The sequence below is a fragment of the Lissotriton helveticus genome, chromosome 8 (assembly GCF_964261635.1).
Source record: "Lissotriton helveticus chromosome 8, aLisHel1.1, whole genome shotgun sequence".
Taxonomy (NCBI): Eukaryota; Metazoa; Chordata; class Amphibia; order Caudata; family Salamandridae; genus Lissotriton; species Lissotriton helveticus.
The window spans coordinates 1,638,955,999-1,638,970,272 of record NC_136069.1 but is presented as its reverse complement, the minus strand read 5'-3'; the positions used below and the strand labels follow the sequence as shown (position 1 = coordinate 1,638,970,272).

Sequence of the window (14,274 nt, the reverse complement as noted above, 5' to 3'; positions counted from 1 at the left end):
AAGCAAGGCGATCTTGAATCACCATGGATCTGATTGCAACCACTTCAACATTCACTAATTGGAATCCATCAGCTGTGTCTGTTGATAATCTATCAACAATTGTAGATAATTTCCTGATTCTCCCTGCATTTAGGGTTATACCAACAAAAGGTATCACTGCTTGAAAAATATCTCCCATAACTTCTGTGAAAGTTTCTCTTTTGACTCTATTTACATAATTATGAATTTTAAACAATCCTTCTGAATCTCTGTCAACATGAAACACTTTAGGAAAAACAATTCCCACATAACAAGTTCCATACCAGTGGTCTGGAAGGTTGTAGTAGGCTTTGTCACCACAAACAAAATAAATCCCAGGAAAGATTGGATCCTTTCCACCTTTAAATCCCCAACCTCCCAGAATCTGATAAGTATCTTCACAATTACTTGCACCTACGAAATAATTATCAAAAAGTGTATTATCTCTTCTAATGCAAAGCTTTCCACTAACTGGTTTATCTATGTGAATTGCAACATTTTCAAGCATTTTGCCATTTAATTTCTCATCCTCTTTTTGCCAAAATTTTGATTTAGTCTGCTTGACTAATTCATTCCTTTTGTAAATTGCTCTCCTCTCTTCAACCATATTCAAAAATGTCTTTCCCTCAGCACTTAATTTGCATGTTAGATTATTCTTGTAAGCATACTCATAAGTGAGTTCATTAGTAACAAGGAAAAATTCTCTCATTTGTTTAGCTTTCTTATGCTTATTTAAAGCATTTTCAATCTTTACATTTGCAAAAATCTCGTCAAAATCTGAATAGTAATATTCCAAGCGTCCAGTTTGATAAAATAAGCTAGTTAATACACTACATGTTACACCATATGTAAGAGGAAGCTTATTGTATGTCACTCCCTCAGAAACAGAAGCAGGTAACTTGACACAGACGTAGCAGTCTTTTGCATCCATTACCTTAACATATTCACTCAAAAGCTTTGTGAATGTATTGCTTGAAAAATCACTAATAGATTTATCTTGATGAATGTTAGGCTGATGATCAATAACTTTTGCAGATGTACTATGTTTAGTTTGACTAACCAAAGCTTTGCTTGTCATGTTAACTTTGTGTAATTCTCTGTTCATCTCTAAAGGGATAATCACAGCTAAAACTAACCAGAGCAGAATTAAAATGAGCAGACACACCAGAGTCATCTTACAGCATCTCTTAAAAACAGAACACCTTGAAGTGCTCTCCTTAACATAAGGCATTTTTGGTTAGTTTTGCTTAAAAACAAAAAAAAATTTAAATCTAAAATTATATTTACACCCCCCTTTTAAAATATTTTTTTTTTTTTTTTTTTAAAACCCTAAACAAGATTTCTTCGACCTTATGTCATACATAAGTTTTCTTCAACTAAACAGTTTTTCTTCGACCTTGTGTCAACTAACAAAGTTTCTTCAGCCTTTTGCCAAATTAAAATTTCTGTACTTCAATCATTGTCACTAATTTCCTCGATTTCGTCTTCTTCTTCACTACTACCATAAATATCAATAACAGGTGGAATTACTAAATAAGTCCACTCAGGAGACTTGTATTTCTGGTTTGGTCTTACTATTCTTTTTCCTTTTCTCGACACCACTTCAATTTTCCTTCCAACTCCAACTTCTTTTCCAGGACTCTTTTGACTACTGATTTCTTCAACTTGCTCTTTAGGTTTCTTGATCAACCTGACTCTCAATCTTCCACCAGGCCAGTAGTCTGCTTTTCTCACGTATTTCTTCTTTGGTTCAGAAGTATTTGATTCTGACTTCCAAGTCCTTTTCTTTCTGTTTTCACTTTCACCATCCACGTCACTTTCTTCAGTTTCGTAGTCTGAAATTTCAATTGACTCAGGAACTTCTCTATTCGGCAGTTTTACTCCTTCAGGAACACCACTTTGTTTTCCAACACTGGTACTTGGTAATTCGTCTTCTTCCTCTTCTTCAATTACTTCCAACTTCCCAGATTTTGGATTTCTGTTCCCTACTCCAGAGCTTGTTTTCTGCTTTTCGATACTCTCCTGGTCTGAAACTTCTTTTTGTTCTGCTTCTCTGTCTTCAACGGAAACAACCGAATCCTCAGTTATCTTTCCTTTTAACAGATTCTCTTCACCTTCAGAATCTATTTCAATAATTTCCAAGTCTTTTCTTGTCAAATTTCCATTCACAGGCACAGGTTCCAGATGTCGACTTCCCTGTCGATCTTCAGAATCTGGATTTATTTCGCCTTCTGCTTCAGAATCAGAATCATCTGTAGTATCACTTTCAACATCAGAACTCTCAGGAGTTGGTACTGGAATAGTATGACTAGGATGAATCCAACGTTTCAATCCTTTGCATTTTACAGCATTAGTAGTGATCAAAATTATTTGCCTAGGTTTCTGCCATCTAGGAGCCAGACAATTTCTTCTCCAATGTACTTTTGTTCTGACCCAATCACCAGGTCTCAGATCATGTGTCAAAACTTTTTCATCTGATTGTGCTTCAGTTCCCACCTGATTAGATACAGAAGTCACTATATCAGATAACCTTTTACAGTAATCCAAAATAGCACTGTCATTTATGCTCAACAGTTTACCTACAGGTACAAAAGCTTGCCTCATAACTCTTCCCATTAAAATTTCATGAGGACTCAAACCTGTCTTTTTATCTGGTGTACTTCTTAATGACATCAAAACAAGTGGAAGAGTATCTGTCCACTTTACACCTGTTTCAAGACACATTTTTCCAATTCTGTTTTTAATTGTTCCATTAATCTGTTCAACTACCCCAGATGCCTCTGGTCTGTATGCACAGTGTATTTTCTGCTCAATGCTCAAAGCTTCACAAATTAACTTCATCAGTTTGTTATCAAAATGGCTTCCTCCATCACTCTCAATAGTGACTGGAAAACCGTACCTTGGGATAATTTCTCTGAGCAGCAGTTTTGCTACTGTAATTGAATCACAATGTCGTGTAGGAAATGCTTCTACCCATCTTGAAAATAAACAAACAATCACAAGAACATATTTTAAGCAATTGTGTAAGGGCATTTCAATGAAATCCATCTGTAACCTGGTAAAGGGACCACCCTCTCGACCAATTATTCCTGTCCCCACCACTGATTTTCTGTTTGGATTCATTTGTTGGCATGATAAACACCTTTGACAAAAAGATTCTGCAATTGTTCTGAATTTAGTATTGAACCAAGTCTCTCGGAAAAGTCTAATCATAGAATCTCTTCCAAGATGCGCTGGACCATGATATAATCTGTCCATGTCAGCAATCAAGCAATTTGGTAAGACCACTCTGCCATCTTTGTAAACCCACACTCCATCTTCTTCACGTGGTCTACAATCTGATCTTAACCACAAATCTTTCTCCTCATCATCTGCTTCATTTTGTAAATTCCTAATCTCATGCCATGTTTCTACAACTGTTGTTAGCATTAATGAATTTGAATCAGTTTCTTTACTTCTTTCCCGATTGTATGCATAACCTTTTCTTGCACAGAATTTTGCCGTTTCATCTGCAAAGGCATTGCCTTTTGAGATATAATCAACTCCTTTAGTGTGCGCTGCACATTTAACAATTGCGATTTCTTTCGGTAATTGTATTGCTTCAATTAATCTCCTAATGAAAACTGCATTTTTAATCGGAGACCCTGCTGATGTCATATAGCCTCTCTGAGACCAGAGTTGTCCATAATCATGTACAACTCCATACCCATACTGACTATCAGTAATGATGGTAACTCTTATTTCCTTTGATATTTCACATGCACGAATTAAAGCAATTAATTCAGCCACTTGTGCTGAACGAACTCCTTCAAGACATGATGCTTCTTCAACATCTGCAACTGTACAGACTGAATATGAGGCTTTCAAGACACCTCCTTCGGATCTTAAACATGAGCCATCTACAAAGTAGACAAAATCCGATTCCGACAAAGGTCTATCTTTGATGTCTTTTCTTGGTTTAGTGCAGAATTCCATAACATCTAAACACTCATGTTCTATTTCAATGTCATCAATGATTTCAGAATCAGGCAGTAATGTAGAAGGATTCAGATTCAAACATCTTGAAATCGAAACATTATCTGCTCCTAGTATGATTTTCTCATACTTTGTCAATCTGCTACTTGTCAAATGCTGAGTTTTACCTCTTGTCAGCAATATTTCAACTGAATGAGGCACAAAAACTTTCACAGGAAATCCCATAATGATTCCCTCACTTTGTTCAAGACTGACACTTGTAGCTGCAACTGCTTTCAAGCAACCTGGTAATGCTTTTGCAATGGGATCAAGAACTGCAGAGAAGTATGCAATAGGTTTCTTTAGATTTCCATGTCTCTGAATTAACACAGATAATGCACATCCTTCTCTCTCACTGCAATATAGCTCAAAATCTTTCTCATAATTCGGCATACCTAAAGCAGGAGCTTGACATAAGCTCTTTTTCAGATTCTCAAAAGATTCCATCTCAGCTTCATTGAGAATAATCGGATCTTTTACATCAGACTTTGTCAATCTCTGTAGTGGTTTTGCAATTACTGAAAATCCACTTATCCATTGTCGACAGTAACCAACCATTCCCAAGAACATTCTGACCTGCCTCTGTGTCCTTGGAGGTAACATCGCTTGAATCATTTTTATTCTCTCAACTGTCACCTGCCTTTTTCCCTTTGCAATTCTGTGACCAAGATATTTTACTTCTTGCTTGCAAAACTGTAATTTTCCTGGAGACACTTTATGTCCCTCATCTGCAAGATGATTCAACAGTATTATTGTGTCGGTCACACAATTTTCTCTTGTCTTTGCAGCTATCAACAAATCGTCAATATACTGCACCAACGTAGGTCTACCAGGTAAGTCTAGGTTTTCTAAAGATCTTTTTAACAATTCATTGAAGATTGAAGGACTCTCTGTATAGCCCTGAGGGATTCTACACCATCCGAGGGTCCTACCTTGGAATCTGAAAGCGAAGATTTCATGACTATCTGGATGTAAAGCAACCGTAAAGAATGCATTGCAAAGATCAATGACAGTGTACCATTCAGCATCATGTGGAATCTGGTACAGAATTAATGCTGGATTTGGAACCACAGGACAAGATGAAACGACAAATTTGATTAACCGTTCTCAAATCTTGTACGATTCTAAATGTTCCATTTGACTTTTTAACTCCCATAATTGGTGAATTACAAGGACTACTCTCCATTTCTTTTAACCTCTTGGATGCTATGGGAATTCCCCTGCTGTGCTGGGATTTCGCGATCCTCGCACATTCATGACGAGCTGGGCTCGTCATGAGCGTAGCAGGAGGCTACTGCATGACGAGCCCAGCTCGTCATGAGCGTCGAAGGGGTTAATACACCTTGTTTGATGAATTTTTCAATTATAGGCATAACACCTTCAATTGTTTCTGCCTTCATTTTATACTGTGGAATGTTAGGGAATTCTATTCCCTGTTTCAATGTAATTTTTACTGGATCTACGTTTTTCATCAGACCCATCTCATTCCCAGTAAAATCCCATATTTCAGATTTCACTGTTTCTTTAAGCTCTTCAGGCAAATCTTTCTTTTCCAATACAGGAAACAATTTTGTTTCTTCTGCTTCCATCATCATCATTGTCATTCTGTACAAACCATCTTCCTCCATTGTTTGTAACTCAACCCCATCAGGAGAACAATATATTCTGCAATTCATTTTACACAGAATGTCTCTACCTAATAGATTCACTGGACTACTATTACAAACCACAAATCTATGTTTGTCTCTGTAATTTCCAATTTCAACTGGAACTGGATCAGTTAAGTCAGTTTTAATTTGCTGATTACTTACTCCAACAACTTGGATGGTATCCCCAGAGAGAGGTAGGTTTTCAATTTCCACTGATCTAACAGTAGAACGGGTAGCACCAGTGTCCACTAGAAAAGTGATGTCTACATCATTAACTTTCCCGTTTACAAATGGACCAGACTGGTCAACCTCAAGAGTGGCTCCAACGACACACTCTTCCTCCTCTCCCGGGCACCGTCAGCAATAATCATCAGAATCACTGTCTTGACTTTCTGTTAACAAAAATTGTTGTGAAGCATTTTGCATTTGCACTCTTTGCTGCTTTTGCTGTTTCTGTGGTTTTATTACCTGTTCATTTCCCTGAAATCCCACGTTTGGATTATATTTTTGAACTCCCCCACAATTCGGAAAAGGTGGTTGTGGCAATTGATCCTGACGGTTATTCACCTGTTGCTGTTGTTGTCGCTGAATGTTTAACTCGTTTAACCCCTGTTGCATCTGTAGCTGTTGCTGCAGGTCAACACCATTCTGCATCTGTGGATTCAATAAGGGATTCTTTACATTTTTAGGAGGTTTAGGACACTCGTCTCTCCAATGTCCAAATTCGCCACAATTAAAACAAGGTAATCTTTGTTTCATTTCCTCGATCTTTGGGCTAAATTTCCTCGGAAAAATATTACCTTTAAGCTTTCCTTGAATCTGGTTTGTATTTCCAGTTTGAACAAAATTTGTGTTCTTATTACCCATGCTGGCAATTTGTTGCTCAGCCACTTTTACCTGAGCCCACATGGCTTTCTCTTTGAGCTTCTTTTGTCTCACTTCCAACTCATCACTGCAATATTTAGCTTTTCTCAGAATATCATCTACAGAAAGTGATTGCCATCCTACGATGCTATTCCTGATCATGTCTGCAATTTCAGGTTTTAGTCCATAAACAAATCTATAGACAAAATGACTCATATCTTTTTCATCCAGCTTTTCATAGCCACTGTATTGTTTAAAAATTAACAGTAGCCTCTCATAAAAAGAATGAACTGATTCTTTTGTTTCCTGATTTGTTCTTTCTATTTTAACCCAATCAACTTCTTTGGGTGGAATTTTGTTTTTCATCCAAACAATCACTTTTTCGTAAAAATCCATTACAAGAGGATTTGGAGCACCTGTTTCTTTTATTCGCTCAGGTTCTGTTTTTGGCCAACTTATTGATATTTTACATTCTGTCCAAAGATCTGATGGAACGACAATGTCGAAAAATCCATCTAAATCAATCCACAGAACTTTTGAGACTTTGATAAACCTATCTACTTGTCTATACCACTCTACTGGTTTCTCCCTCAATTTCGGAAAGTCATTTGTAAACAACAGTATGTCCTGTCTCGACCAAGGGACATGAACATATCCTCCACCTGCAATCTCTCTCATTGGAAATTGTTTTGACAATTTTTCCAATCTTTCATCTTCCTTCTTTTTCGTCCATTTCACTCTCCACTTATTGAGTTCTCCCAGCTTTTTGATGTAAACGATCAAATCTTTTATATGTAGTATTCTTCCCATTGAGTTTAAACTCTCAATGTCACTTTCTGAAAAGTCTAGTCTGTAATGCTTTGCAAAATTCTTTTGTTTACTTACATCGATTTCTAGTTCTGTTGCTAGATCCTCTAATTGATCATATTTATTCTTTGTTTTCCACTGAATACTTTTGCAAATGAACAGTATTTCATCATCTCGATAGTAATTTAAACTATCAGGACCAATTGTTCCAATTATTAATTCTTCAATATTTGCTTTTAATTTGGCCACATCGAGTTTTGATGTGGTTACCCTGACTTCAGGACTCCCTACATCTGATATAGCACCCATTGGTGTTTTTGGAGATAAATCCTCATTAAAGGTTAAATCTGGCATTCTTGATTTCGAAGAGTTTATTTCAGATATGTCTGAATAAAATTTTTCAGCAACCTTTTGAATTTCTGCATTTAAAGGAATAGTTAACCCTGTCTTGTTTGATTCTCTTTGGTCAAATACAGGCTGAACAGGGCCAATCGTTACTGGAACTGTCACAGCTTCCATGCATTTTGTCATTCTTCTAATTAATTCTTCCTTAGATCTTAAATATTCAGCAGAATCAACAGCTTCAACATTTCTTGTCTCTCTTGTATAATCTTTTGGAGCTTCCCTTGCTCTTGGAGTCATTGCAAAATGTCTACCTTCATTTCGAACATTATCAAATTCTGGCCTTCTAGGAGTTTCAATAATTTCACAATTATTTGGATAAAGTTTAGGTGATTCATTAATTGGAGGTGCACTCTGTGAAGTTTCTGTAGAAACCACCGGAGTAGACCATGATCTAGGAGGTCTCAAAGGCTGATTCTTTCTAGCTGTAGTGTATATTTCTTCCATAACTGCATCTTCAGATTCACTTTCTATAGATTTTCCAGCAGGAGTACCCATAACCATTTCCTGAATTAAATATAATCCTTCACTCATGTTTCCCTGCCTCCACATTCGCAACCTGTCTTCATGAGTATCTCTTCTCCAAGCTGGAGATTTAGAAGGTCTTTTAATTCCACTAGTTTCTCTTTGTAACTGATACATCTCATCTTCCCACTCAACTAAAGCTTCAAATTGAGTTGGTCTCGGTTTTGGAATAAGAGCATTCATTTTTTCCCGTAAATTTCTCAATACCTTTACATTAAATGAACCATCATCAGGCCAAGTTAAAACACCGTCGTTCTTTGTATATCGTTTCCAGCTATCAAACCATAAAACAGTATGATATCCATATTCACCTTCCATGTACGCTGCAGGTGTTTTATACTTATGAAGTAATTTACCACCTCGCGTTTCGATTTTCTTGTCAGGCGAAAATAAATTTTTAAATTTCTGAATTAATGTTGGCTTTTTCTCAACATGCTTAAAATGATAACTCATTTTTAAGAGTTAAATCTAATTCACAAGATCGTTCGTAAAATATTTCCGGGATGTTCCGCAAAACCACCAATCCGTGCGCGAAACACACCAACAAGCCAATAACAGTTGAGCTACGTCACTTTTCTGCTCAACTAATAAAAATGGAGTTTTCCTGAAGAACCAATTAGCTTACAGGTCGTCGGAGACTCAGGAGCCAATCAGAGTACAGTCTGTGACGTAGGTCACCCAATCCCAGCGCGGCTCTGTGACGTACACAGCAGCTGCGGTTTCTCGTTTCTCACTCCTGGCGCTTACCCCTCCTTCACAAAATCTTTTCACAGCGCCATTTTAAGAACAATTTTCAGTGTAAATTAATTCTTAACAATGACAATAAGGACTCATCTGTTTGTTTCACTATTTAGGATAGTTTACATACATTCAAGTATCCACACTTCGGAATAGTCGGCGCTATTCACACTAAGGATAATTTTCAATTGTCAGTAGAGTAACTCTTACCCCACCCTTCTAACACGTAAAATTATGAACTCGTTTTCCTCTGAACGCACCGCGAAGTGACAGTTCTAAGAGTTCCACTTGAACATAAATTACAAATCAAACTCGCACTTTCACACGGAAAATTCCCTAATTTCAAACACACATGAAATCCGTACAGGACTCTCACCTGTTTATAGAAATCATGCACCGTTAGCAAAATAACGACGTTATCCGTACAGGGCTCTCACCTGTTTTTAGATATAAAACATGTACCCGTACAGGACTCTAACCTGTTTATAGATAATCATGTACCGACGCTACTCTACCCTTCACTCAAGCTCGGATATAACTAATACTCTTATCACAGTGAGTTTTATGGAAGGCGCTTTGTCCCTATTCTCATGCTGCTCTAATTTTTTAGAGAACCCTCACTATACAAGATTCATACCTAGCCCTAACACTGTGCTGCACGGCGACAACACTATGGTACACGGCGATACCTCTTGTGATACTCGGCGATATCACTGCAAACAGAACAGATGATTTGCGTGACTAATTTCTCGTCACACAATCTATACCGGTATAGCTTACAGATAGCACGAAAAACAAACTCAACATGTGTTAAAACATCGATCCTATTTCCATACCATAACACTTTAGTAACCCTTAGCAAACAACATATTACCTTGGTTACCCTTAGCAACCATCAATTTCTGCTACCTTTGATTATAATTATATTCATTTTTATTTTGACCAAAATAGGTTGTTTGTTGCATAAAAGAAAGAAGCAGTTGAAAGAAAAGAGAAGAATCTATAAGCTTAGAAAAGAAGAAGAAAGGGAGATTGAGTTACAGGAGTTACACAGAGAACGTTATGCAAATTCCGAGGATTATGCAGACACAGGTTTTTAGGATTACTGACACAAATGAATTTGAATCACTTTCTCGGAAGTTTAAATTACCAAATTTTGGGTGGTGGTGTGGTGATTTGTTAATCACCAGATGAGGGAGTTGATGGAGCGAGATAGAAAACAGAATTTTGTTTAAACCGATGGATCGAAACCATCCTCTGCTACCAGAGAATTGATCCAGCGGCCTATAGAAAATATATCATAAACAACGCTACCCAACTTCATAACCTATAAAAAGTTTCTACACTAACTTATGGACCCATTTATAAACATGACATTTTTGGGCCTACTGAATCAGGTGGTCAGAACTAATCTATATACACCCTATTTACAAACTATATACAATTTTATACATTTGTAGAAAGAATATTGTCATTATAACAAATCCTAATTATTTAAACGACCACCTTTGGCGACGTGATCTAGCTAATAGTAACCTGCACTTCTGAATAATCAAGACCAGCTTGTTTGTCAAAAGTAAGATTTTATTTACTAAATTATGGTATTTCAAAATGTAGTTTTATAAACATAATTTTATTAGCATTAAAGTAAGCATGTTTGTAAAGAATCATGAAAAATGCAATTTAAGCAAGTAAATCAAAGTTTAAGAAAGTATTTAAAAGTTTAGCATTTCTAAAACCTAAGTCCCTAGCTAAGCTAAATAAATGGAAAATAAAGTAAAGTTCTTTGAGGATTCTTACGTGCTCCACGCAAAGTCCGACAGCACTTCACCCTCATCGGAAAGTCAGAAAGCAGCAGCCAGCCCATCCCTAAGGGCATGACTTTTTATACCTTTCTATGCTAACTAATCTAAGCAAAGGAAAGTTTTCATAAATCCACGATGTCCCATTGGTTGAGAGTGACAAGTGACATGTCACCCACATTTCAAAACTTCCATTAGGTCATATTTCTTAAGGACCATTGTCTTTTCCGAATGCAACCAGGAGCTTCCTTGGTTTGCAACATTTGTAAATTAATGTTCTCGCAGCGTTCATTTCACTTCCGCGGGTGCCAAGTAAGAGCTGACAAAATTGTCCTTTATCACTGACTTCCGACCTTGGCCACGTCCGACAGAATGATGACAGTATGTCAGATTTGCTTAGTGAATGCAGCTTTGACGAACACTTTTTCAGAATGGGCATCTCGTGACTTTTGCAGAAGTAAAATTCAGCTTTAGCAAACTCGAGCAAACTAGGCCCAAAAGCAGGCAACTTATGCTTTCTAGTAATAAACAAACACAAGAAAAGTATTAATGTAAGAAATAATGTTGATTATGTATCCACCCTAGGTTTACTAATTAATTAACCCTCCCGATTAGTCTAATGTTACCTAGCAAATGCAAACAAATAAAGCAGCATTTATATCTACCAGTCTTCATGAATCCATGAAACTTATGTGCACCTAGAATAGTAGAAATGACATCACATAGACAAGGAAAAGCAAAATAAGCACATGCTTCTTTTAGGTTTGCTGCAGTTAGTAATGACAAAAACGAAAACAACAAATTATTTTATTATTTTGTACAAACAAAAAGATGCAACACTTATGCACGTTTATGAGCACACATGTTAGTCCCCCCATGTGTAAAGTTTAATCTAAATTGAATTAGCACGATACATCACAAATCATTAATTTTATTATTCATGTTATGGAAATGTGACTTCGCGAGTTTAAACAAAATTCTGTTTTCTATCTCGCTCCATCAGCACCCACCCTGACGCTTCAGTTTGAAAGAGGGAAGGGTAAGAAGGGACAGATGGGCAGATCGAAGATTGCGGGTAGGCTCATGCTTGACAATTAGATTATTGATGAACATGGGGCTTTTCCCGTGAAGAGCCTTGAAAACCAAACATCCCACTTTAAATATGACCCGTTGGGCTACGGGTAACCAGTAGAGAATAGCCAGCAATGGTTTCGCCGATCTCCCACCTCGGTGTTTGAAGATCAACCTAGCTGCTTGGTTTTGCACAATTTGTAGACATTTAGACAAGAACAAGGGGAGACCTAAATAGATGGAATTAGAAAAATCTAATCGAGACAAGACCAGGGCAAGTACCACTTGAATGAGTGCAGCGTGGGTGAGCAAATGAGTAATTTTTCTAATTTTGTGCAGTTGATGGAAGCTGGAAGAGATTACAGCTCCCACCTGGACTTTAAGAGAGAGATCAGAGTTGATGGTGATCCAGAGACTTTTCACCGAGAGAAAAGGGGAGGGGGAAGATCCCATTGTTGACGGCCAGTAGTGGAGGCCCCAGCTAATCGAGCTTTTGCCCGGGATTACTAACTCCGTCTTCCCTGGGTTGAGTTTTAGATGGTTCCACTTCATCCACCGTTGAATGTGCAGCATGGTCGCCTGGAATTTCATGACAGAGTCAGTAGAGTTCAGTGGGAAGATTAACTGCAGGTCGTCAGCGTAGTTGTAAATCGTTACCCTCCTGTTCTTCAAAGAATGTAAAAGGGGTTTGAGATATAAATTGAACAGGAGGGGAGACAGTGACGAACCTTGCGGGACGCCACAGGTGATAAGCAATTTGGGCGCGGTAAAGTCCCCAAGTTTGACTGCCTGGGTCCGATTGCTCAGGAATGATTTCACCCAACTGAGAGCCGAGCCTCGCAGACCAGCCTGTTCGACACGGTGTAGTAAGATGGTGTGATCCACCGTGTCGAACGCTGCCGACAGGTCCAGGAGCACCAAGGCCTGATGTATACCCCTGTCGGCATTGGCCTTCATAGTGTCCAGAACTGTGAGAATCACGGCTTCAGTTGAGTGAGCCTGGCGGAAAGCAGCTTGGTTGGGCTCCAAATACTCCGATGTTTCAATGAGATTGGAGATGCAGCTTGCCACATGGGCTTCCAAGATCTTAGCACCAAATGGAAGAAGGGATATGGGCCGGTAATTTGAAAGATTAGCCAGATCGCCCCCCGGTTTTTAAATTAATGGGACCAACAAAGCATTTTTAAAAGTAGTGGGGACCCTTCCCTGTACTAGGGACTCATTCAAGAGGGAGAGTATGCCTAGCGGAAGTGCTGAGAAGACATCCTTTAGGATGTAAGGGGGGCAGCAATCATTAGGTAATCCAGACTTCACACGACTCATCAGTTCCACTAGCCTAGACTGATCAATCAGGGGAATAACCTCGAGTTCAGATGGGTTGCTATAGGTGTCCTCAGTAGCAACAGTACTAGGGCTTTTCGGTATGCTTTCTTTTATGGTAGCTATCTTATCCATAAAGAAATTATTGAACAGATTACAAAGCTCTTGCGTTGGGACTTGGTGGGGGGAGGTTCTTACATCATTACAGAGGTCGTTCACCACCCTAAAAATTTCTCTTGATTTGTTATGCGCATTCAGGATTTTCTCTGAGAAAAATGCTGCTTTAGCCGTTAAAATGGAGTTCTTATAGTTCCTACGGGCAGTCGTATATAACACTCGGTCCCCATCAGAGTACCCATGTCTCCATTTCCTCTCATATTGACGCAGTTCCAATTTTTGTTTCTTTAGATCTCCCGTGAACCATCTATGAGCATCCATACGAAGGGCAAGGGAGAATTTGGAGAGCGGTACATGCTCATTACAGGCTACCAAGAGCCAGTTAGAGAGATTGTTTTCCATGAGATTAATATCATGAGTAAACGCTGGGATTGAGTTTGACAGGGAATTCAAGAAATCTTGGCTGTTTAGCGATCTCCATTTCCTTGCTACCCCTCCCGCTGGGATAGAGGCTGTCGAATGGCCATGTAAAGTACAGGAAAACTGGAGTAAATGGTGATCAGACCAGATGCAGGGGGTTGCCGCCGGGATAGACACAGGAACATTATGGGACCAAATTTGGTCCAGGATGTGTCCTTTTTCATGGGTGGGGGTCAGGACTAATTGAGAGAAATCCAGATGGGAAAGGAGCTCAGAGAGTTCGATGGCCTGGGGCCCTGCCGCTGGATCATCGAACCAGTAGTTTAAATCACTGATCAGCATTACCTTATCATAGTAGACCACTAAGCCAGCCATTTGCTCGCTCAGGGAAACCGGGAAGGTGGACATGACCTTAGGGGGACAATAGATCAGTGCCAGCACCATAGTTCCCTTATCTGTGTCAGTTTTAATTATAAGGTTTTCTGTATCCGGTAGGGCTAATGAGGGTAGTGTTACAAACTTATGAT

General features: G+C 38.5%; 1 protein-coding gene across 1 annotated transcript; it reads right to left on the bottom strand.

Annotated features, from left to right (window-relative positions):
* Positions 1-3,451: 3,451 nt before the first annotated feature.
* On the bottom strand, positions 3,452-9,926 carry LOC144772111 (uncharacterized). The gene is made up of 2 exons (XM_078656283.1): positions 5,373-9,926; positions 3,452-5,228 (listed from the first exon to the last, which is right to left on the bottom strand). The coding sequence occupies exon 1, from the start codon at positions 8,730-8,732 to the stop codon at positions 6,039-6,041; it is 2,694 nt and encodes an 897-aa protein (XP_078512409.1). The 5' UTR covers positions 8,733-9,926; the 3' UTR covers positions 3,452-5,228; positions 5,373-6,038.
* Between the last annotated feature and the right edge of the window lie 4,348 nt (positions 9,927-14,274).